Source organism: Theropithecus gelada, chromosome 14, assembly GCF_003255815.1.
Source record: "Theropithecus gelada isolate Dixy chromosome 14, Tgel_1.0, whole genome shotgun sequence".
Taxonomy (NCBI): domain Eukaryota; kingdom Metazoa; phylum Chordata; class Mammalia; order Primates; family Cercopithecidae; genus Theropithecus; species Theropithecus gelada.
Window position 1 is genome coordinate 46,683,008 of NC_037682.1, and position 24,598 is coordinate 46,707,605.

General features: G+C 50.5%; 1 protein-coding gene across 1 annotated transcript; it reads left to right on the forward strand.

The window, feature by feature from the left end:
- Window positions 1–1,066: 1,066 nt before the first annotated feature.
- Window positions 1,067–23,150, forward strand: IGSF22 (immunoglobulin superfamily member 22). The gene is made up of 23 exons (XM_025356649.1): window positions 1,067–1,223; window positions 3,011–3,152; window positions 5,230–5,361; window positions 5,601–5,737; window positions 6,974–7,073; window positions 7,156–7,195; window positions 7,367–7,544; window positions 8,547–8,660; window positions 9,185–9,347; window positions 10,280–10,552; window positions 11,514–11,798; window positions 12,584–12,708; window positions 12,790–12,931; window positions 13,060–13,356; window positions 15,126–15,428; window positions 16,678–16,851; window positions 17,051–17,179; window positions 17,803–18,099; window positions 19,195–19,283; window positions 19,487–19,679; window positions 20,269–20,568; window positions 21,322–21,651; window positions 22,917–23,150. The coding sequence occupies exons 2-23, from the start codon at window positions 3,044–3,046 to the stop codon at window positions 22,985–22,987; spliced, it is 3,981 nt and encodes a 1,326-aa protein (XP_025212434.1). The 5' UTR covers window positions 1,067–1,223; window positions 3,011–3,043; the 3' UTR covers window positions 22,988–23,150.
- Window positions 23,151–24,598: the final 1,448 nt, after the last annotated feature.

Consider the following 24,598-nt stretch of genomic DNA (forward strand, 5'->3'; position numbering starts at 1 on the left):
AAAAAGTGCTTACAAGATGCCAGAACCTTGGGTGGGATCCAGGGTCCAGGCATGTGGGGTGTGCTACAGATGATGAGAAAATCTGTCCAGGGTGGGCTGGACACAGTGGCTCACACCTATAATCCCAGCACTTTGGAAGGCTGAGGGGGGCAGATCATGAGGTCAGGAGTTTGAGATCAGCCTGACCAACATGGTGAAACCCCATCTCTACTAAAAATACAAATATTAGCCAGGCATATGGTGGTGCATGCCTGTAATCCTAGCTACTCAGGAGGCTGAGGCAGGAGAATTGCTTGAACCTGGGAGGCGGAGGTTGCAGTGAGCCGAGATTGCGCCACTGCATCCAGCCTGGGTGACAGAGAGAGACTCCATCTCAAAAGAAAAAAAAAGAAAACAACAGGTGGCTGAAGCAGCCCAGATGGAGGTCCTTGAGAAGAGGTGGCCATACTCTCCAGTCACCCTCAAGAGTAGAGACCTCCCTACAACCCCCAGAGGATGGGCCCTCCTACTCTTCTACCCAGATTAGGGAGATTGGGCTGTTGAAGTGGGAAGAAGGAGAGCTAACATTTCCCTGTCCTTCCCCAGGGTGGCCTTGTAAAGATACTCAGGCTGTGTATGAACCACACATAGGAGTGCAACATGAATGGCACCCCCTGGATTTGTGTAGCAAAGCAGCAGATCCCAGAGGCCCTCCCCAGTTCACCCCGTCCCAGTCCCTGAAAAATACAGACCTGTTGCTTTGCTCCCTGAGCCCTGCTGGACTATGCATGCACATGTACCTGAGTGTGTGCCCATGCACACACACTATCCTGAGCCCCTCCACTCAGAGAGGTCCCCAGCAGCAGTAAGAGCCAAAACCTGTACCACAAGGGAACAGAAAAAGTACCCCTGGACTGCCACCCTCAGCCTCCTTCCTGCCTGGCCTTCAGTGTTTCCCCCAGCCTGGATCCAGCTTTGCTTCCCACCTCCCTTCTCCACTGCCCTCCCTCTTCCCCCCTCCCCCCACAACCAAGCAGTGTGCCATCTAGCTGAGACAGCTGCAGAGCCTGAGTAAGGAATCACCCCCAGGGGGCCAGACATTTAAGGAACAGATGACACTGGTAGCCTCACTGTTGGGGCAAAGGAAGAAGGAGACGGGCCACCGTACAGTCCAGGCACTAGCTGAGCCTCCAAAGCCGTGGACGCAGCATTCGAATTTTGGGAGGGACTGGTCAGTGCTGAAGGTAAGTCTCCCCTCCTCCCTCAGGAAGGGGACAAAGCTGACCACCTTCTGAGCCCAGAGGGGACTACAGGGTAGAGAGCAGGAATAGGGACAGGGGAATAGTCTCAGAACCCAAAGGTAGAAGCAGCCCAGGCAGAGATATATTAGGGGGTGGAGGGAGGAAATAGAGTTTAACCCCTAACTACCTGGTTTAAAGAAGGCTTTGGAGCCCTCTGGGACACCTCCGGACTGGAGTCACGAGCTAGGAGTCTAGTCTGAGTGACCTTAGGGTCATTTCTTTCAGACATCAGATTCCTCATATACAAAATAGGGCTTTAAAAACTGCAATGCTGGGCCAGGCGTGGTGGCTCACACCTGTAATCCTAGCACTTTGAGAGGCTGAGGTGGGCGGATCACGAGGTCAGGAATTGGAGACCAGCCTGGCCAACATAGTGAAACCCCATCTGTACTAAAAATACAAAAATTAGCCAGGCATGGTGGTGCGTGCCTGTAGTCCCAGCTACTTGGGAGGCTGAGGCAGGAGAATTGCTTGAACCCGGGAGGCGGAGGTTGTGGTTAGCCAAGGTCGCGCCACTGCACTCCAGCCTGGGCAACAGAGCAAGACTTCATCTCAAAAACAAAACAAAACAAAAAAAAACTGCAATGCTGGCCAGACGCTGTGACTCACACCTGTAATCCTAGCCCTTTGGGAGGCCAAGGCAGGTGGATCAATTGAGGTCAGGAGTTCAAGACCAGACTGGCCAACAAGGTGAAACTCTGTCTCTACTGAAAATACAAAAATTAGCTGGGCATGGTGGCATACACCTGTAATCCCAGCTGCTGGGGAGGCTGAGGCCGGAGAATCGCTTGAATTTGGGAGGAGGAGGTTGCAGTGAGCCGAGATCGCACAAAAAAAAACCGCAATGCTGGTTAAATACAACATGGAGGGACATCCATTCATTGAGATAACATGGTACTCTGAATAGGAATGAGGAAACTCTATCATCTGGCATGGAAAAAATCTCCAAGACATATTAAATGAAAAAAGAAAGGGTCAGAATAGTGTGTATAATGGGCTACCTAAAAAAAAGGAAGATGACAAGAGCATATGAGTTTTCCTATTTGCATGACGGAGGTCTAGAAGGAGCCTAGAGACGGGCTACCTATTGCAATGGGGAAGGTTGTAAGATAGACAGACACAGGAGTGGGTGGGAGCTTCTCCATATGGATTTTTATATTGTTTTATTCTTTATGTGATTGAATTACCAGTTCAAAGAAAAATGTAAGAAAAACTAAACCTTTGCCTTTACCATGTCGCAAACACAAGCAGAACTGTAGCAACGTTTTGTCATCTGTTTTAGCATCCGGGTTCCCCAGGGCCCAGGAATAAGAGCCACAGCTTCCTTCTAAGGCCCACTCCAGTATGTCTTAGGAAGTTCTTTCTTAGGTCTGACTGCATTCCCTCCTGATGAAACATCCAGCACTGCCTCCTTAGTGCCATGTAGCTATCAATAGGTATCCTCAACTCCCTCCAGGCCTTACTTGGTTGGCTGGGTAAGTCTAAGCCCTATAACCCCTCCCTCTGAGACCTTGGAATAGTTTGGAGTTGCTCAGTGAGAGGACAGGACTATTGGGTCTGGTAACTAACCAGGAAAAGGGAGCTAGGAAATGAAGAAAAGAGAGCTTGACTGCTCTCCTGGCCCTCTCCTGTGTGCTTCCATCTCCTCTCATGTCTGAATACACACATAACATCTCTGAATCTCCCTCCTACTCCCTATCTTGTCCTTCATGGCCTCATCCTCTCCCCAGTCTCACAGGTGAGTGCCCACGCCTGCTGTCACCATGACAACCATTCACAGCCAGCAGATGCTGCAGGAGCACGTGTCCATGGAGTTCTCCAGCTCCACCACCCACGTGCAGACCTTCTCCCAGACAACCAAGATCGTGGGAGGCAAGTGGAATGGGGGCAGGGAATGGATCGGGAAGGGCAGCTATTCTTCCTCTACACCTATCCCTTGGGTGGCCCCAGTTGTGCCACTAATGGGCCCCTCAGGAGCCCACAATACCAACAGCAACCCCCACCCAATGTGTGCTTCTAATCTGGGCTTTGTTAAAGCTTCAGTCAGCTGGATGTACACCACATATCAGATCTCCAGGAAAACAGCTTAGAAAAGATCAATCGTGTGGATGTGTGTGAATGATTGATAAGCTCTTAATTGCTGAAGGAGATCAGAGCCATAGGTGAACGGATTATGTCTCCAAAGGTAGAACTTCAGGCATGGGGGAAATTAGGAGGGTAGCCACCTTATCTACATATCAGTAATGCTGACCCTGCTCCACTTAAGAAATAGGAGACTTGGGGCTACCAGTGGAGAGAGAAGGTGAACACATAAACAAGAAGGTGACCTTAGCTTCCAGGCTTTTAGCCCACTGGGGCCAGACTTGGAGGAGGGCAGATCCAAGGGAAAGCTGAGAAATGGTCTCAGAGCTGAACAGAGTGTTTTAGTCATGTCTCTAGTGGAAAGAGATTAAAAGATGGCCAGGGGCCGAGACATTGGATACCCCTTCTCACAGTCATTGCTCCTCCCTCAAAGCCTCAAATGAATAGAGTCTCTCAAAGTCTTCTGTGCACAGAAGTCAAGGCCAGATAAATACTCTATACCAACCAACACCTCCTGGCCAGTGAGGCAGAGCAAGTGGAACAGCTGGGACTCAAGGCATATGGTCTAGACCAGAAGTTCCAAACTCAAGTGATTTATAGCAGTGATTCTCTGCCCTGGCTGCACATCAGAGTCACCTTAGAGCAGGGGGTGGGAGGAGGGCAAAAATACGGCAGTACCTGAGTCTCACCCCAGACCATTCAATCAGGTATTTCTTAAAAAGTTCTCCATGGATTCTAATGTGCAAACAAAGCTGAAGACCACTGACCAACAGGGCCCAGGCAGGGAACATAAATGTAGGGAAGAGACTGGGGTAAACTAGATGGTATATCCCATCTAAAGGGGCAGCCACTATTCACCTCCCACTGACTGTTGCCATATGGGAATACAAGTCCAGTGTTGAGAATCCAGAAATCCGAATTTTTATGTGAAATCTTTCTATTTCAGATGTAGGGCTACTTTTTTGTTTAAACATTGTGGAGGTCACATAAAAGACATCTGCAGGCCAGGTATCCCCTGCATTCTGCCTGTTTGAGACCTCTGGTTCCTATTTAAAAGCAGGCCATGAGAGCTTCTTAACACACTTTTCCCCCTCTGTCAGATTAGTGGGATACTAAAGGCACCTACTTCAGTGGGATACTGTGGAGATTAAATAAAATCACCTCTGATATGTGCCTAGCACAGTTCCTGACTCAAGGAAAGTGTTCCATGATTCGGAGCAATTGTTATGAATTGATAACTCACCAGCCAAGAAGATTTTCTGTAGTTTTATGCTGCAAAAAGTTTTTTGTCTTCCAAATATAAAATTATATTTCCACATTGAAGATGTGCTTTCAGATAAGGATATTCCCATATATAGCCCCACTGGAGTGGGAATGTGTCCTGTCCCTCACTCAAGAATCACTACTGCCAAGGCAATGAATGCTGAACCCACAGAATGGCAGGGAGAAAATCTAGAGCAGAGCTCAGCCAAGCTACAGACCTCCCAGGCAGAAGCAGGCCTAGCCCCTCTTAATGCTACTGGGGGACCAGGACTTCCAGGAGAGAAGCCTAAGAGACCAAGAAAATTCCAAAAGAGAAGCCACCTTTAAAAAAAAAAAAAAATAGGACTCAGGGCTGTGGCCCCATAAAGGTAATGGACCACTGAGGTGTGGGAAAGGAGTTCGCGTCCCCTAGTGGTTGAAACTTGCCATAACACAATGGCCCATCGACGCACCCTGCTTTCTCCCCACGTAGCTGGTCCTGGTCCCACTTCCCTAAATGCCCTTTGTTCCCATGCTCCACCGTCCCCTCAAGAAAGCTCAGTCCTCCCATCGCGAGCTGGGCTTCTACCTGGAGCCCATTCTGACCTCTCGCCTGCCTCCACAGAGGAGGTCGTGACGAGGAAGTCCTCGAGCACAGTGGAGTTCTTCAGCTTGGTGACCCGGAGCTCCAACATCCCTGCGGGCGACAGCGTCCCAGAGTTCGTGGAGAAGCCTCACCCGGTCACCGCGCCCGAGGGTGTGTTGCTGCCCATGGCTCCCCAGGCCCCCAGTGCTTCGCTTTCTAATCGAGTGTCCCCACCCTCCCTTCCACCCCAACGACCTCTAATGCTAAACCCTGGCAGAGCCTGCCCGAGGGTTCCTCCCCTGCCCGGGGCCAGGCCCAGGTGTCTGGGAGGAGGCGGGGAGCCGGCAGAGGGTGGCAGAGGCTCTAGCCTGGTGGCTAAGAGGCGAAAACGCGTCCTGTGCTCATCGCAGGGGACAAAGCCGTGTTCCGAGCCCGGGTGCAGGGGAACCCCAAACCCTACATCTCCTGGAAGAGGGAGAGCGGCATCCCCATCAAGGAGTCCGCCAAGATATTCTACGACAGCATTAACAAGGAACACGTGCTGAAGGTGCGGGGCCGAGCCGGAGTCTAGTTACGGAGAAGGCCAGAGGCAGGGACCCCCAGGGCGTGCCGCCAGTCTCCTCACCAATGAGAGCCTTAACGGCGGCCCGAGAACTGCGGCAGGATAAGAGAGGCGGAGTCAGGAACTGGGGTTTTCCCGAATGAGCAGAGGACCCAAAGTACCCCCAGGGCAGAGCAGAGCAGGGGCAGAGCCAGAACGTGGTGGGGCGGGGCCCAATGGAAGTGAAGGGGCGTGTCCACAAGGCGAGTGAGCCAAAAGGAATGCGGGACCAAGACGGTGGCCGTAGCCATGGAGGGCGGGACCATTGTGGGTGGAGAGGTGCCGCAGGGACTAGTCCGTAGAGTAGGGTTGAGGGTCAGGGGCTCTGGACTCTCCAGCTGAACCCTCTAGAACAGCCTCCCCAAGGACAGACCATCCTTAGGTCTAATCAGCTTCCGGATCACTTTCTGAGAGCCGGGCCTGCCCAGCTGCAACCCCTGGCTCCAAGCCCTTCGAGGAAAGAGAGGGATGGGTCACAGAGATCTAGGCCTATAATTACTTCTGATCCTATAATCACTCGGATCCTGGCCCGATTTCCCGTTGTGAAAGGCAAAGAGCCTCCTTTTTTCCCCACAGACAGAAGTAGTCTCCTCCCAAAGACCCATCATCACTGGACTCTCAGCCCCGCACAACACATAGGAGCTGCCCCAGGTCCCCCTACTGGCCACCTCTTACACAAGCTCATTCATTCAGCAGACACTTTCTGAGAGTATTGGTTTCTGACAGCCTAGCAGGCTTCCGCAAGCACCATGCAGACGGGTACCAAATCAGCCTTACTCACCACCGCTCCTTCTGGGGCTCAGCCCAGTGCCTGGTACAGAGGAGTAAATTGTATTAAATGAAGACTCAGCAAGATGATGCCAGAAACTGCAGATAGAGTTACAACACAGGGGAAGTCCTGCCTTCTGGGAGCTCACAGCCAAGGGGGAAAGTCTGATGGAGAAGCAGACAGTTTTATTGCTATGGAATCAGGCTACAAACATGCATACTCGCACTGACTGCTAGCTGGTACCTCCAAATCATATAGGCTGCTCAATCCTCCACACGTATACCCAACACTCAGCTCCTATTGGCCCCTTTAAAAAAAAAAAAAAAAAAAAAAAAGGCCTCATTCCTTATCTCACAGAAAGTCTCCCTGTGGTTCCTTTTCCTTCCCCCTCTAATGGCCGGACTTTGATCCAGCTGGAGCCACTGACCTCAGATGACTCTGACAACTACAAGTGTATTGCAAGCAATGACCATGCAGATGCCATCTATACTGTATCTCTGCTGGTAACAGAAGGTGAGTTGGCCCCTTCCTCTTGGCCTTTCTTCTTAGGGGCCAGACTCCCCCTGTCTGAACCTGTCCCTCTGTGTGTCCTCAGGTCAAGAGAAAATGGACTTCAAAAAGATGCTGAAGAAGCGGTGAGGCTGGCAGGTCCCTCTGCCCAAGATATTGTCTCCTCATCCGGGCTGAAGCCTCTCAAAGGCCTCTCCACAGGGCCCTGAGTTCCAAGAATCTATGGAGTAGGGAGGGGTTTCTCAAGGTTGGGAGAGGCATTGTGTACAAGCTTAGTCCCTTCCTCCTTCTCCTAGGGCACCCCCTGCTCCCAAGCAGCAGCAGAAGAAGGTGGCAAATGAGAAAGAGATGCTGGAGATTTTGTCCAAAGTGCCCAAGAAAGACTTTGAGAAGGTCTGCATGGAGTACGGTTTCACCGACTTTCGGGGGCTGCTCAGGAAGCTCAAAGAGATGAAGAAGAAAGTAGAGGTGGAGGTCAGTACCCTGCAGGGAGCAGGGGCCTGCAGGCTAGGGGCAGGGCCTCACCCAAAGTGCTAGTGCCTGTGTATTTCTCAGCAGCAAGGTCTCCCCAGTTCTGCACACACATACTCAGAGGCATACTCTCTACTCTGAAAGCAGCAAGGGAGCACAAGTCACCTTCCTTCTACTTCTGTCTTTACCACTCCCTGATATACTTGCATGGACCTTGGAGTCAGATAGACCTAGATTCAAATCCCAGTTCTAGGCTGGGTGCAGTGGCTCACGCCTGTAATCCCAGCACTCTGGGAGGCCAAGGTGGGTGGATCACCTGAGGTCAGGAGTTCCAGACCAGCCTGCCAACATGATGAAACCCTGTCTCTACTAAAAATACACACACACAAAAATTAGCTGGGTGTGGTGGCGCACACCTGTAATCCCAGCTACTTGGGAGGCTGAAACAGGAGAATCGCTTGAACCTGGGAGGCGGAGGTTGCGGTGAGCCAAGATCACACCACTGCACTCCAGCCTGGGTGACAGAGCAAGACTCTGTCTCAAAACAAACAAACAAACAAATCCCAGTTCTTCTGCCTTATTAGCTGTGTGAACTTGGGCATCTCTCTGAGCTTCAGTTTCCTCATCTACAAAATGAAAATTATACTTCCTTCTTTCATTTGTTTGTGTGTTGTTGCTGTCATTCACTGGTTCACTCAACCAACTCATTAAGCATCTACATTGGAATTAGAGAATCTATATAATAGGCCCAGGTACATAGTGACTATTCTATGAATGATGTTTTTTTTTTGTTTGTTTGTTTTTTTTTTTTTTTTTTGCTCATCCCCCATAATATTCCTCTCCTCCTAAATATTTAAATTGATCAGTGGAGCAGTGCAGGTTGTTATCTAATTAGCCTAGTCATTTCTCCCCATACGCTTAAGAGTTTATCCAGGATTGAGGACACAGTCTAGGCAGGCTTTGGGTACCACTGACACTTGTCATTTTATTATCATAATCTCTCAGGCCATCCGGATTCTGAAGCCCCTGGAAGACAAAGAGACCAAGGTTGACACCACAGTGGTCTTTGACTGCATAATGGAGCTGAAAGACCCCAATGTCAAGATGATATGGATCAAGGTGGGGGATGCCTAGCCAGGGTCCACCTTGGCAATATCTCTTCCTCTCTACCCCCTTCTCTCACTATCCATAAGCCTTAGCCTCTCCTTCCATCCCATCAAGAGGATGCCTCCTGGTATGGTTGAAAGAGGCTGGAATTGGGCTCTACTGTTAATTGTTTCACCCTTTTGTTGTGTGACGTAAGACAGTCACATTCCTCTGTCTATGCCTCAGTCTACCCATCTTTAAATTGAAAGGCTTGATTAGACAGTCTTAAAGGTCACTGAAGATCTTTGCCTCTAAGGGAAAGCATCTAATGAACTCATGCATATTAAGAGCTCGGGCCTGTGAGGAGGCCTGTGGGGAGGCAGGGATCTTGGATCCCACCAAGCCAGATGATGAGGCTATAGAGATCATAGGAACCTCTGTGTGTCTTGAGGGTTGGACATGCACCCTCCGGCTTAGGCTGGCATTGGGGAATAGAGACCTCTGGAAGCCTCCTCCTAAAGCCCTTCATCAGCTTTCCTACCTGTTCCATGAGGCAGGGTACTGAGCCACTGAGGATCCAGTACTCCCTGGGCAAGTACGATGTGAAGCAGATGGGCACCAAGTACATGCTGGTTATTAGCAACGTGAACATGAACGATGCTGGCATCTACAGCCTGTCCGTGGGTGATAAGCGGATGAGTGCAGAGCTCACAGTGCTGGGTATGAGTGGGGGCATGCAAGGGCACAAGGAGGACATGTCGGGTTGGAAGAGAGGAATGGCCAGGGATGTGGTCCATGGGGATATTGAAGAGGACTATGGGACTATGCAAGAAAGGATTGTGTGGGGATGGGAGTCAATAGAGGGAGGAAGCATCAGATGTAAGGGAGAGGACTATGAGACAATAAGTACCTTGGGGCTGTGCAGCATAGTGATTAAGTACATAGACTCTAGGCCAGGCGTCGTGGCTCACACCTGTAATCCCAGCATTTTAGGAGGCTGAGGTGGGAGAACCGCTTGATGCCAAAAGTTCAAGACCAACCTGGGCAATATAGTGAAACCCTGTCTCTACAAAAATGAATAAATAATTGGCCAGGTATGGTGGCACACACCTGTAGTCCTAGCTACCCGGCAGGCTGAGGCTGCAGTGAGCCATGATCCTGCACTGCACTTTAGCCTGGGCGATGAAGCAAGACCCTGTCTCAAAAAAAAAATAAGTTAAAAAAAAGAACACAGACTCTGGAGCTAAACTACTAGAGTTCAAATCCCAGTTTCTGCCACTTATGAGCTATGTGATTTAGGTCAAGTTACTTAACTTCTCTTTGATTCAGTTTCCCCATCTACAAAATGGGGAATAATGGAATCTACCTATATGATCATCGGATGAATTAATATGGCTACAATGGTGCCTGGAACATATCTAAAACCACAAAAGTGCTTTTAAAATTGCTGTTACCGTTACTGGGGAGAAGACCACGTGAACATCATAGGAGGGGACTCCAGGTGAGAAGGGCTGGAAAACAAAACCAAAGGAAGGGTGCTTCCCCCCAGCCATGGGCTACAGGAGGCCAGTGACACGTGAGTCCCCTCTTCACCATTCTACCCCCTCACGAGGGACCAGCCCAATGACTGCCCCTCCTGCTGTTTGCTGCAGATGAGCCACTGAAGTTCCTGGGAGAGATGAAGCCTCTGAAAGTGACAGAGCGCCAGACAGCTGTGTTTGAGGTCCGCCTCTCCAAGAAAGAGCCCAACTTTGTGTGGAAGTTCAATGGGAAGGAGCTGAAGAGGGATGACAAGTATGAAATCACAGTGTCCGAAGATGGTCTGACCCATACGCTTAAGATTAAGGATGCCAGACTCAGTGACAGCGGCGAGTTCTCTGCTGAGGCGGGGAACCTGGTGCAAAAGGCCCAGCTCACTATTGACCGTGAGTCGTTGGGCAACAGCCTAAGGGGTGGGCTTTGTGACACAGCAACCTCCATGCAGGTAGTCATCATTTATACATCCATCTATCCATCCATCTCCTCTTTGCAAAGCCCTGTGAGAGGTACTGGAAAGATAGAGGGATCTCCCCTCTGTTAACCCCTAGTCTAGTAGGGGAGGCAGGTAGGAAAATGAAATTAGAATATCAGTTATTATTCCAAGAGTCAAGACACACTGGGATCTTACTATCAGCTATGAGATCGTGGACCAAGAAAGTATTAGTCTATGTCTCTAATGTCATATATTACAGCACATCTGTGTCACTCTTGACGACTTACATTCTGCTATCACAACTACTTTGGGAATTCCCACATAATGTAGGTACACCAATGAGCATGTCATACATCTGAACCGCACCTGGAATCTATATCACATGGAATCATCATTGCTGTGACGGAGGGAGTCACAAGGGCTGTAGAAGACCAAAGAAAAGTCATCACCTGGCAATGTCAGAAATAATATAATGAATGATGTCCAAGCTTTACCAAGAACTAAAAGGAGTTCCACTTTCAGAGAATGAGGGAGAGTAGAGAACATCCCCAGCAGAGTTAATAGCATGTATAAATGTCCAGACATTAGAGAGACAATGCAGGTATGGCTGGAGCTCCAAGGGGGCATTAGAGATAGTGAGAACTGTAAAAGTTCTCACCCCATTTTACATATGAGGAAACTGAGACTCAAGAGAGGTAAATGAGTTTTATATAGTCAACTAGCAAGACAGGGCCAGAGCTAGGACTCTCCCTGTCAGGTGCTTCTGTGAGTCACATATTGCACACAAACACATTCAACATCACAAGTTCTTGTGTTTTCTGGGGCCAGAAGGAGGGACAGGGCTCATGGCTCTGTAGCTGCAGAAAAAAGATGTTGTGGTTTACGAGCAGGCCCAAGTGTCTGTCCATCCACAGGCATCCCCATTAAGTTTGAGAGCAACCTCAAAAATGTACGTGTGAAAGAGAGGAGCCGTGCATGCCTGGAGTGTGAACTGACATCCAAGGATGTGACACTGCGCTGGAAGAAGGATGGGCAGCTGCTGATGCATGGCACTAAGTACAGCATGAACCACGAGGGCAAGCGAGCAGAGCTGGTCATTGAGGATGCACAGCTCAGTGATGGTGGCGAGTACACCGTGGTGGCCATGCAGGATGGAGACCCTACTGAATACTACAGTACTGCCATCGTCACTGTAGAGGGTAACACCCGCCCTATCAATCCCCACTGACCAATCCACCTGACCCTGGCATTCCCTTACAGCGGACATCAATTGCCCCCTCCCACTAACTCCAACCCTCCCACAAACCATGACCAACTTGTGTCTCCCCACTCTGATCACCCTCACCTCCTAAATTCTGACCATCTCTGACCTCCCATGCCCTGAACATTTATACCTCCTAGACACTATCATCCCCCATCTTCCAGACTCTGTCCCAAATTTCCTGACTTCGTCCTTCACTTTCAGACTCTAACCATCCCCAGCAACCCTGATATCCCAGACATCTTGATCCCAACCATCTCCTACTACCTAACCATAAACCACTTTTCACAGACCCTGGCCACCCTCAACCCCCAATGACCCTATGTATCCCACAGTCTAGCATAACCACAACTAAACATCCCAACTCCAGCGGACCGCCTGCATCTTCACCATCTATTTCCCTCTTCAACCCAGCATCCTAAGTCCCTGCTGACCACCCTTCACTAATCAATGCCCCATTAGCCATCTCCCAGTTTTTCTGGTCACCATTTCCCAAGCCACTGACCTTTCCCCATCCCCCTCCCACCTCTTCCTCCAGTTCCCCCCACTGACCATCCCCCAATGACCTATGGACCACAATGGCAAGCCACCTGCTCATCATAAATTATTTTGATTGATGCAGCACCCCTGACCAGTCCCATGACCATCGCCACCAGCCCTTTTCCCAGAAGTCCCTCCCACCCCAACATCCTGAGCCAGTACCTTGCCCACCTTTCTCCCCAGAGCGTCTGGCCACAGTGAAGAGCGGGATGTCCGACGTGCACGCAGCCACTGGGAGCCCGGCTGAGTTATGTGTAGTGCTGAACGACGAGAAGGTGGAGGGTGTGTGGCTGAAGGACGGCAAGGAGGTCTGAAGCAGGGGCCAGGGAAGGGAGTGAAGGAGGTAGACCTATCCTATGCTCACACTCACGCCCACCCCTGGCCCCCAGATCACGGACTTGCCAGGCGTGCAGATTGTGAAGCAGGGTGCAGTGCACAAGCTCATCTTCCCCAGTATGGGCCCTGAGCACGAGGGCAAGTACACATTCCGGGCCAAGGGCGCGGAGAGTGAAGCCTCTGTATTCATCGCAGGTATGGATCTGTCCAAGGCAGGCAAAGCTCAACTATGCCTGGCCCACCCACAAGCTCATGGCTTCTCCCCTGCCCCATGGGCTCCTCCATGCCAATGCTCAAGCCTTCCCTGCCGCCCCGCCCCACAGATCCTCCTACCATCGACCCGTCAGTACTGGAGGCACTGGCCGCACACCCCATCACCGTAAAGGTAGGCCACACGGCCCACATCAACGTCCCCTTCCGGGGAAAACCGCTGCCCAAAGTGACATGGTACAAGGATGGCATGGAGGTGACGGAGGAGGAACGCGTGTCCCTGCAGCGCGGGGAAGACCAGGCGCTGCTCACCATCTCCAACTGTGTGCGTGAAGACAGTGGCCTCGTCCTGCTTAAGCTCAAGAATGACCACGGCTCAGCCACAGCCACTCTGCACCTTAGTGTGCTGGGTAAGGGCAGGGCTGGTCTGGGCTGGGCTGAACTGAGGGCATCTGCTGCCCAGACTCAGGGCAGAAGGCAGGCTGAGGAGGATGCCAGAGATAGAGTTGAAGTTTGGGCTGGGAATGGGCCTAGAAGGCTGGCTTTGCAGTCAGAGCCTGCTTTCTAACTTCCCAGCTAGCTCTTGGCCGAGTGAACCTCCCTAAGCCTCAGCTTCTTACCTAGAACAGGGTGATTTTTTTTCTAGTATCCATTTCTAGTGAATTTAAAGTGCACAGCTAAGAACATAGGACATAATATACTTTCAGATATGTTACTTAAGTATTGTTATTGACTTGAAGAGGAAAACTTGATAGGAGGTAAGGTGGAAATGAGGTGAAAAACAGGTGAAATTGGCCAGACACAGTGGCTCACGCCTATAATCCCAGCACTTTGGGGGTCCAAGGCAGGTGGATCACTTAAGGTCAGGAGCTTGAGGCCAGACTGGCCAACATGGCGAAACCCGGTCTCTACTAAAAATACAAAAATTAGCCAAGCGTAGTGGCACATAGCTGTATTTCCAGCTACTCAGGAGGTTAAGGCACAAGAATCACTTGAACCTGGGAGGCAGAGGTTGCAGTAAGCCAGAATCAGGCCACAACACTCCAGCCTGAGTGACAGAGCAAGACTCTGTCTCCAAAACAAACAAACAAAAAAAGCAACAACAACAACAAAAAAAGGGGTGGATTTAGGGTTGGAGGTGAGGTTGATTGGAAAGAGTAGTGAGTTTGAAAGTGAAACAGGGGGCCGGGCGCGGTGGCTCAAGCCTGTAATCCCAGCACTTTGGGAGGCCGAGGCGGGCGGATCACGAGGTCAGGAGATCGAGACCATCCTGGCTAACATGGTGAAACCCCGTCTCTACTAAAGGTACAAAAAACTAGCCGGGCGTGGTGGCGGGCGCCTGTAGTCCCAGCTGCTCGGAGGCTGAGGCAGGAGAATGGCCTGAACCTGGGGGGCGGAGCTTGCAGTGAGCCGAGATCGCGCCACTGCACTCCAGCCTGGGCGACACAGCGCGAGACTCCGTCTCAAAAAAAAAAAAAAAAAAAAAAAAGAAAGTGAAACAGGGTGAGGTGGGAGGTCAGATACAGCTGGAGACAAAATAACGTGGGAAAGATGGAATGGGGATTGGGAATGGGATTTGGGATTTGTCTGAACATGAGGATATAAGGAAAGAGGTAAGGAGCTGGCCTGAATGTACTTACATTCAACATGCCACATACACGCCATCACCACCTCCTCCACCTGCATTTCCATCGAGCTGTGGGATGGGAAAGTTTGAGTTTCAATTCAGCAGCAAGACTGAGCACCTCCTCTGTGTTCTCACTGCTGGCTACACAGAGATGAAGTATCCCCAGCAGTTCCTCAATCCAAAAGGTGTGAAACTGGTAGACAGACTGTAATTATAACATAAGGTAAACGGTGGTACTAGAAAGCACTGGTGTTCTCAAAGCTCAGAAGGGGAGAACTGGTCTGGAAGGGGACAGGGAGATCAGCTAAGGGCAGGGGACCCTAAGGTCTCTAGTCTACCCATTGCTAGGCAGATGGGAAACTCACGGGGGCAAGGATCAAACTGTTTGGGCAAGTCTTAGAAGGAGGGATGATGGACACAGGGAGGGGCAAAGGGTCCAAAAAGCTCAAAATCCAGCTATACCCTAGTCTGGGCAGACCTTTGATGAGTGGGAGGAGGCTCTTCTGATCCTTTGTTCCAACGCCCCATTCTGAAGCTGTTCTCTGTCCCCAGACCATCCGAAGCCTCCACAGGGTCGGGTGGAGTTCCTGGAGCTCTCAGGTAGTTGTGTGCACATGAAGTGGAAGGCCCCAAAGGACAATGGTGGACGACCTGTGACACAGTTCATAGTGGAACGGAGGGCAGTTGGCAAGAAGTCCTGGATTAAGATAGGCGAGGTGGATGGCAAAGTCACCAACTTCTCCACCAACAAGGTGGAAGAGGGAAAAGCCTACCAGTTCCGTATCCTGGCAGTCAATTCAGAAGGTGTGAGTGACCCACTGGAGACGGAAGAAGTGTTTGCAGGAAATCCCATAGGTCAGTGAGATAGCCTGGTGCTCAGTGGGGAACCCAGGGGTCAGCGTGGGGGCCTTCAGCCAGGGATGAACACTGATCTGTGGGGAATTCCACAGGAACATCTCTCTAGCTGTCTCATGAGACGGACTGATTCCAGAGTAAAAACAGAACATCATTTTGGGGAGGAATTCTCAACTTTGTCCAGTCATATCACATGCACAACACACTCCCATGGGTATACCCAGAACGTACACAACTTCAGGGAACTGACTCCACTTCTTTCTCCATCCCAGAAGTCATCCCAGAATCCAAGTGAGCATGATGTTGCTTTAGGGATAACCTTGAAACCACTCTAACTTTTTCCCCACAGAAAACCCTTGACAACATTGGCATTTTAATTATAATTACAGGCTGGGCACAGTGGCGCACACCTGTAATCCTAGCACTTTGGGAGGCCGAGGTGGGCAGATCACCTGAGGTCAGGAGTTCAAGACCAGCCTGGCCAACATGGTGAAACCCTGTCTCTACTAAAAATACAAAAATTAGCTGGGCGTGGTGGCAGGCTCCTGTAATCCTGGCTACTCAGGAGGCTGAGGCAAGAGAATTGCTTGAACCCAGGAGGTGGAGGTTGCAATGAGCCAAGATCGTGCCACTGCACTCCAGCCTGGGCAATAGAGTGAGACTTTGTCTCAAAAATAATAATATTATTATTACTGCAAGTTAATTACTTGCTATACCTCTCCCAACTGATCTCCAAATCTCGTGTCAGGACAGTAGATTGAGAATAATGGGATTGGGGGTCACACTGTGGAAAAGTTTAAGTCACTGATTCTCAATGTTGGCTATACATTAGAATCACTTGGTTTCTTTAATAATGCTAATAATACTTGCCATTCACACCAGGCATAGAATATGGGTAGGCGGGACCCAGACACTAGTTGTTGTTAGTAGGGTTTTTTTGTTTTGTTTTGTTTTCATTTTTGTTTTTACTTCCCACTTGATGCTAATGTGCAAGCAAAGTTAAGAATCATTTGTGCCAGGCATGGTGGCTCATGCGTGTAATCCCAGCACTTTGGAAGGCCGAGACAGGAGGATCACTTGAGCCCAAGAGTTCAAGATCATCCTGGGCAACACAGTGAGACCTTGTCTCTAAAACAGGAAAAAGAAAAAAGAATCACTGGTTTGAGTTTATTTAAGCAGGGGAGGCAGAAGTGGGCAACTATCTACATGCTCCCCTTCCTAACCTTTGTGCTCTCTCTGTCCCCCATAGAGCCTCCTGGTTTTGCCTCCCAGCCTCAAGTGACTGATGTGACTAAAGAGACTGTGACCATCAGGTGGAATGTCCCTACCCAGGATGGGGGAGCCCCAGTGCTTGGCTACATTGTAGAACGAAGGAAGAAAGGCAGTAACCTGTGGGTGCCAGTCAACAGGGACCCCATCCAGGGTGAGGTCCTTGGGACAGAGGCCCAGGAGGGGCCAAAGGTGGTCTTGTTGAGTGGACCCATTAGCTGCTGACATAGTCCCTCCTCCAGCTCTTCTGGAATTTTTAACAACATCCCATGACCTCCTCTTCTATGTCTCTCACTCTTGTTCTCACCCCATGGATGCCTCTGGCCTCACGACCCCTCATCTTCCCATTTCAGGCACCAAGTGCACTGTGAATGGTCTCCTGGAGGACACAGAATATGAATTCCGAGTTATAGCTGTAAATAAGGCAGGCCCTGGACAGCCCAGTGTGCCATCCAGCTCAGTAGTGGTCAAGGATCCTGTTAGTGAGTATGGGGCTGCCAGGTCCTGACACATAATGGAATTAGCCCATTCAAAGTAGAGAAAGAATTTCTTCCCTGGGGAAGTATGACAGGCGGTACCACAGTCTCTACACTCTGGAAACTGCCAGTCTCATAGAGGGACAAGATTCACATGCAAGAGAAAGTCAGCAAATAAAGACTGAGAGTCAGGGACAGTGAGGAGGTGGGGTACAAAAATGTTTTTTAAATTTCGTGTATTTCTAGTTAGGTGAGGTAGGAGAGGCAAGCTGAGGGTTGAGTAAGGGTGTGAGGTAGATGGTTGGAGGGTGTTGCATTTAGGAAGCAAGGTGAGGGTACTGCCTGGAAGTGGATGTGGTGGAGATGGTTGGGTTAAAGGCTGGGGTTTTGAATATAGAAGCTTTGAATGTGTGGGGTATGTTGAATTTAAGGGGTATTGAGTTTAAGGATGAAAGTGTTGAAACAGTAAGACAACTGAATTTTAATTTGGAGGTTGAGTGTATAAGGTTAGGTACTGAGGGTGTTAACTGCGGGATCTGGAGCTAGAAGTAGTGAAAGATGGGGTTCAGGAGTATTGAGTGGAGATGAGTTTGCGGGGGGGCGCTGACTACATGTCTGTTCTACCCCAGAACCCCCAGGCCTGGTCCAGGACCTGCATGTATCTGATTCCTCCAACTCCAGCATTTCCCTGGCCTGGCGGGAGCCTGCAGAGGGAGACCCACCCTCTGGCTACATCCTTGAGATGAGGACTGGAGACACAAAGGAGTGGTCCAAGTGCACAAAGATCCCCATCTCAGGCACCTGCTACACAGTGGGAGGACTCACCGAGAGGCAAAAATACTTCTTCCGAATCCGGGCTGTGAATGAGGCTGGGGTTGGGGAGCCTGTGGAGCTAGACAAGGGGGTCCGTGCCATGCCACCACCAGGTGAGGAGACAGAGAGGGCTGGGGATTCATGCCCAACATGGTACCTCCAAACCTTCTCCTCTGGGGCCTCATCCCACAGGAAAATTGGATGATGCTATGATCATGAAAAAGTCATCCATAGTTCTTGTGCCTGGACAAAGTTAGGGGTAACTTCAGGGGCACCCCCACTAAAGCAATCATTGTGTGCCAAATAGCATCCACTGTGTGTCAAAGTATAACCACCCAATGGGTTCTTCTTGCCCATTGCACACACAAAACCGGTTCACTGAGACCACAGCATTGCAACAAAGAGTTTAATGGCCACAAGGCCAGCCATGCCGTATGGGAGACGGAGTTATTACCCAAATCAACTCCCCGACAATTCAGAGGCCAGGGAGCCTGCTTCTGAGTGGGACCACAGGACCGGTGGGGTGGGGGGCTCAGCAGGTCCAGGTGGAGCTATCAGTCGTCAGAAATGCAAAAACCTGAAAAGACATCTCAACGACCAATCTTAGGTTCTACAATAGTGATGTATTTGCAGGAGTAGCTGGGGAGTTGCAAATCTTGTGATCTCTGGAATAATGGCTGATAATCTTTTATGTCTACACCTTAGCAGAATTCAGGCTCCTCACATCCTCCTAACCTGGTGGCCTTTCATTAGCTTCGCAAAGGTGATTTAGTTTGGGGGAAGGACTGTTATCATCTAAACTATAAACTTAAAAAATGTCTCTCCCAACGTTAGCTTGGTCTGAAACCAGGAATTATTAAGGGCAGTTTGGAGGTTAAAGGTAAGATGGGGGTTGGTTAGATCAGATCTCTTTCACTGTCATAATTTTCTCACTGTTATAATTGTTGCAATGGCAGTTTCAAAAGGAGGTGTTAAGAATATAGAAACAAGACACAGGACTTGCCTTCCAGGGTCTTGCATACTAGTAGAAGGAGACAGATAAGAAAACAAGTCAATGTTTCACAGTGTTACAGGGCAGCTAGATGTCCGTATGGCCTGTAGTGGGGGCATAAAAGAGGAGAGGTTGGGAAGGCTTTGATGAGGAGGCTTAAAGCAGAGTCTTCTTGAAAGAGAGATCCATGCCTCCACCTCTGTCTCCTCCATCTCAGCTGCACCCAAGTTTGACCTCAGTGCCCGGCTGAAGAGTCACATGGTGGTTCGCGCTGGGACAGCCCTCTGCATCCATGCAGCCTTCTCCGTGAGTTGTCCCTGACCCTGACCTCCATACACTCTCCAATAACCAAAATGGCTATTGTAGCCATCACAGTCTCTGACTCTGACGGTGCCCCTCACCAGACCTCTAGTGCGACAGCCTGGCGGGAAACTCCTCGACAATGGAGGAAGGCCTGCCCCCAAATATCATCTGCGTGACCAATTGTGCCATCTCCTGTCACTACTCAGGGCTCACCACCACCTGACGTGATCTGGCAGAAAGATGGTGTTCCCACCAAGGGCCGAGAAACAATTACCAAGAGCAAAAACCACTCCCAGTTCCTCATCAATAGCGCCAAGCGCTCTGACTCAGGGGTGTACCGAATCTTGCTTCAGAATGAGTTTGGAGAAGCACACTATGACATCCATGTGCGCGTAGCAGGTATGGAGAGAAGGCAGAGGCCTCCAGGACCCATCCCTGCACACTCTCCAAAGTACAGCTCCCCAGTGCCACTTGAGTTCCTACCACAGGAAAGTTGTGCCTTAGGGTCATGAAGATTTCTTTGACAACCCAGAGCAAAACTTTATCATACAGAGTATGGTCAGCAGAGAGAGTAGAAATGAGTGAGGGGCAGGAGGGACAAATGGAGATGAATCCATTAAAAATTGGGGTGCCCGCTTAAAGAGAGCTGGGAGCTTTAAAATAAAGCTCTAAACCCCCAAGGAAGGAATGGATTCACTTTTACTGAACAGTAACTACATGCCAGGCTCTTTACCCACTATTTCTATGAAATAGTCATTGTTAGCTCTATTTTGCAACTGAGGAAAGAAGTTTCAGATAAGTAACTTACCCCAGGTCACAAGGCTAGTAAATGGCAAAGCAGACTTCAGAAATAGTTTTCCGACTCCAAGACACCAGCTGCCCGAGACTTGCCCCATCTTATCTACCATCGGACTTGGCAGATGGCTGGGTTGGGGACACAATACTTCAGGTCCCCCAAGGTCGCTGACAGATCTTCCAACTCTTCCAGATTTCCCTCGGCCCCCCACAAACCTACGGTTGTTTGAGGAAGTCCCCAACACAGTGACTCTGACCTGGAACCACAGCCCAGATGTGCAGGAGGACAGTGAGGCTCACTATGTCATCATGAAGCGGGATGCAAGCACCGCCACCTGGTACACGGCAGCCGAGCGTGTCTTCAGCAACAAGTACACAGTGACCGGGCTGCTCCCAGGCAGGAAGTATTACTTCAGAGTGGTGGCTCGGAATGAAATCGGTGACAGTGAGCCACTTGACTCCAAGGACACCTGGCTCATCAATAAAGACCAGAGTAAGTCTGGGTGCCCTGATGGTGGGGATGACATAAGGATCGCAAAGGGTACCCAAGAGGCAGGATAAAATCCGAAAACCATTGAGATAGAACGGTTAATATCTGGGACGCTGCGGAGAGAAGGAAATGTTGGCTTTCTTCGGGATACTTAGGGGTGAGACTAAAGTGGAGGTGGGGAGGTACCTTTGGGGGCGGAGACGACGGTGGAGGGGCTGCGGAGGGACTTAGAGCGCAGACTTAGACTGCGTTCTGCTGAGGGGAGGGTCTAACCAGGCAGAGAACAGGGGAGGGCTCTAGGGAGCCAGGAGGATGGCTGGGATCCCTGGAGACTAGGGGTTAAGGGTGGGGGCTGCATCGGGAAACTCCAACTGAGGAGCTAAAGGGATAAGACGGGAGACTGTGGACGCTGATATGACGTAGGGGAAGCTTGGAGGCGGAGTTAAAGGCTGGGAATAACAGGGTCCAGGAAGCTGGCGCTGGAATGACATCTTGGCCCAGGGTGTATGGGAAAGCATGGCTTGGGTGGCAGAACCCTGGAGTGGCTGGGGACGGGGCTGGGGGGTCCGGGGGAGGTCTGGGGGCTGGTGGGGAGCCCTTAGGAACCAGTGTGACATTGGGCCCCCAGAGTTAGTGGCGCTGGGAATCTGGCCTAGGTCCTCGGGGTTTCGTGTAAGCTGAGCTCTAAGATGTGGGTGGTGGGTGGGAGCCTTGGGGCGCGCTCACGGCCGGCCCCGCCCCGCCCCGCCCACGCAGTCGAAGACCTAAGCGCCAAGCTCAAGCCCTACGAGAAGAAGGACTGGCGCCAGGCACCGCGCTTCCTGACGCCCCTCAAGCCACACACGGTGCTCCGCGGCCAGGACTGCACCATGACCTGCGCCTTCCTTGGGAACCCGCGACCCACAGTGACCCTCTACAAGGGCGACGTCAACATAACAGCCAACTCGAAGTTCTGGTACAACTCCACCAGCGGCGTGTGCACCCTCGTCATCCCCACCTGCACGCTCAAGGACAGCGGCGATTACAGCGTGCTGGTGGAGAACGAGCTGGGCAAGGACTGCAGCAGTTGCATGCTCACCGTCTATGGTGAGGGCGCCACGGGGTCCGGTCTCGGGGAGGGGGAGAGGCGCAAAAGGCTGGTCTTGTGGGCCATTGGTCAGCTCTTTTTTTGGCTGGCACCGTTTTTTGACCTGACTACCAACAGGTGGTGCAAACATTCTTAGTTGGCCACAGTTCTTACCACTCTCCCATCCTTTCGATGTCATTTGTTATATGCCTGGTCCCTGCAGACATGAGAGTTCTCAATCCCTAGATAAGATGTGGTTTGCAACTCTTGGTGAGCCTAGACCTGCCTTCAAAAAAAAGATACTCGTGATCAGGATTCAACCAGACTCACCAATCACGATCTCTCTGGCAGGGTTCTGGAAATAACCTTTGTGTTTACAAAATTTTGCGGGTGATTCTGATGTGCAATCAAAATTAAAACTGGTCTAGGATAAGGGCAGGTGGGGGGCACAAACAAGGGGAGGAGCGAAAGGAACCCTCCCTTTTGTACATGCATGCCATGTTTCTACTCATGTGTGCACACATGGGGGAAGCATTTTATTCCTTCCCAGTCTACTGTCTTCATAGCCACACAGCTAGCAGCATGAACTCTAAATGCAAAGCTGGCCTGCCTTGCTGTTGCTTAAATTTCCCCCGGCTTTCCTTTCATGGTAAAATCCCAAACCAACAAGGTTTCCCCCTCCCCCACCTCTCATCTCATCTTCTGCTACTCCTGAACCTTCCATGACACTCCATTGCTGTGGTCTCCATGGTTACAAACCTTTTTTTGTCCAGTTATAGATACCTTTCTTTGGGGAAAGGACCTTGTCATGTTGCTCTGTCTCTTGAGTGCTTAGCTAAGTGTCTGGCACTGAGACAATATCTCCAGAGAGGCTGCTGAGCTGTGTAAAAGAACTAGGCCAGGGAAGGCACTGTGGGCGCTATCCAGCTTTCATTCCACCGCTAAAGAGATCCCTGATAACTCAACTCTGGTTGTAAGCACAGCATGTGGGCCCAGGGCCCTGGCTCTGCCACTGACCAGCCATGTGACCTTAGCAAGCTACCTCATTGAGCCTGTTTTCTCATCTTCTTTATAGGACTGTGAGGTTTAAATGAGATAGTACAGAATTGCCTGGCAAATATTAACTGCTAGATAAATGGCAGCTCTCGCCCCTTCTGCTCTGCCAACCCAAGATTAAGGGTCCCAGGGTCCAGCTCCTGGTTTCCTGCATAGGAAGTCCAGCAGTTTGGAATTTCCCTGGTCCCCAGCATCATTAATATAATGAATACTTGCTTTGCTCTTTCAGACAAAGATGATAAGTCAATTGTAGCATCCATCACCGAGAGTCTGCAGAAGAAATCAAAGCACCTTATGTGAGCTCCAGCCCAGTCCAGGTATCAGGAGGCTGTTACGATGTGGAGCTTCTTGGCCGGTCCTCTGCATGGCCTGGTGTAGGAAGCCCAGTTTGCTCTCTGGTGTTTGTCAATGTAAACATTCAGTGAAGGGATGGGGCAATAAACTAAATTCATCCTTTCTTGTTCCTGAGGGTGGTATACAGCAGGGACCAAGGGGATGGATGTGATTGCATGATGGGGAATCCCAGACCTGGACCCCTGAAAGCCTAGTCCAAACCCACCCACAAAGCAGTGACCAGCCTTCCTGTGACTGGGCCTAGACTTCCCTTCCCCTCCTCCACATCCACATGGCACCTTATCCCTCCCCTCAGAGCTTGGAGGCAAGTCCTGCTGACTTCATCCTTCTCCCCATCCTGCTCTCTCCCATTTCTTCACACTAGGTAGGTCTGTGTTCAGAGTTCTGAAGTTTGAAAGGATCAAGATCTTCCCTCTTTAGTATCCAGGGTTCAGAGCTAGAAAGGATTGATCATCCAGCTCACTGTTTCAAACTTACGTTTTTCAGTGGACTCCTTCCACAACAAAATAAAACAAAAAAACGCAACCTAAGAAGCTACTGGACTTGAAATAAGGATAGGGGGTCTTTGAGCCTGCCTTCTCTCATTATTCCTTCGCTAACCCCTTACCAGGAATCTCTGTAAAAACTAATTTGGAAATCACTGATTCATCCAACCACCCATGACACTTGAGTCTCCTAAATCACATTCCCACAAATGTGCAACACCTCTACTGATGGCATATCCACCACCACCGAAGGCTTCCCTTTCCACTTCTGGGTTAGGGCATTGCCTGTTAAGTTGCAAATGCTCCTGGAGCAGAGTGACACATTATTCTGCCAGGGCTTTACATCTAATGAATGAATCAGTCAATCTAATCCCATTGCTCCCAGCTGTTCAACTAAGCCCAGAGTCCAAGATGAGGGAGATGCTTGAAGGGAATCTGGATCATTCTGAAGGAAGCAGCAGGTCTCGAGTCGGGAGGGGAGGAGGTGGGCAGCAATAGGTGACACTGGATAACTAAAGGTCACCAAGGGTGCTGGGCACCTGTGCACAGGGGAGTACAACAAGGACAAATTTGGACAGTGACAAATACCACCCATCCCCCATCCTCCTAAACCACATCCTCACCTACACCAGGGAAGTGAGACACACTCCAACCAGCACAGTGTCACCAGAGCCAGGGAGCCAGCCTGGCACCAAGATGCACTGCCCAGGACTGTGACTAGGCTGTGAGGACAGCCAGAGCCCCTGGCACCATGCCCCCATGCCCTCTCCAAGATAGGCATGTGCCACACAGGCCCACAAGCAGAGCAGCCAATGGCTCTTGATTTTTATTTTTTTTCACATGGGCAGCAGAAGATGGAGTTGTCCCATCCTTGCTCCCCTTGCATTGAATGTGCCTTGGGTCTTAAAACCCCAGAGTGTCATTTCAGCCCCCTCCTCTTGCTCCTAGTGTAGGAGGGGCAAGGAGGAAAGCCCTGTGAGTATGTGTGTTGGAGGGGAGAGGTCCCAGCTCCCTGAGCCAGGCTCAGCACCCCTCAGCAGCTCCCTGAGGCCCTCTCTCTGTGAGACTTTTG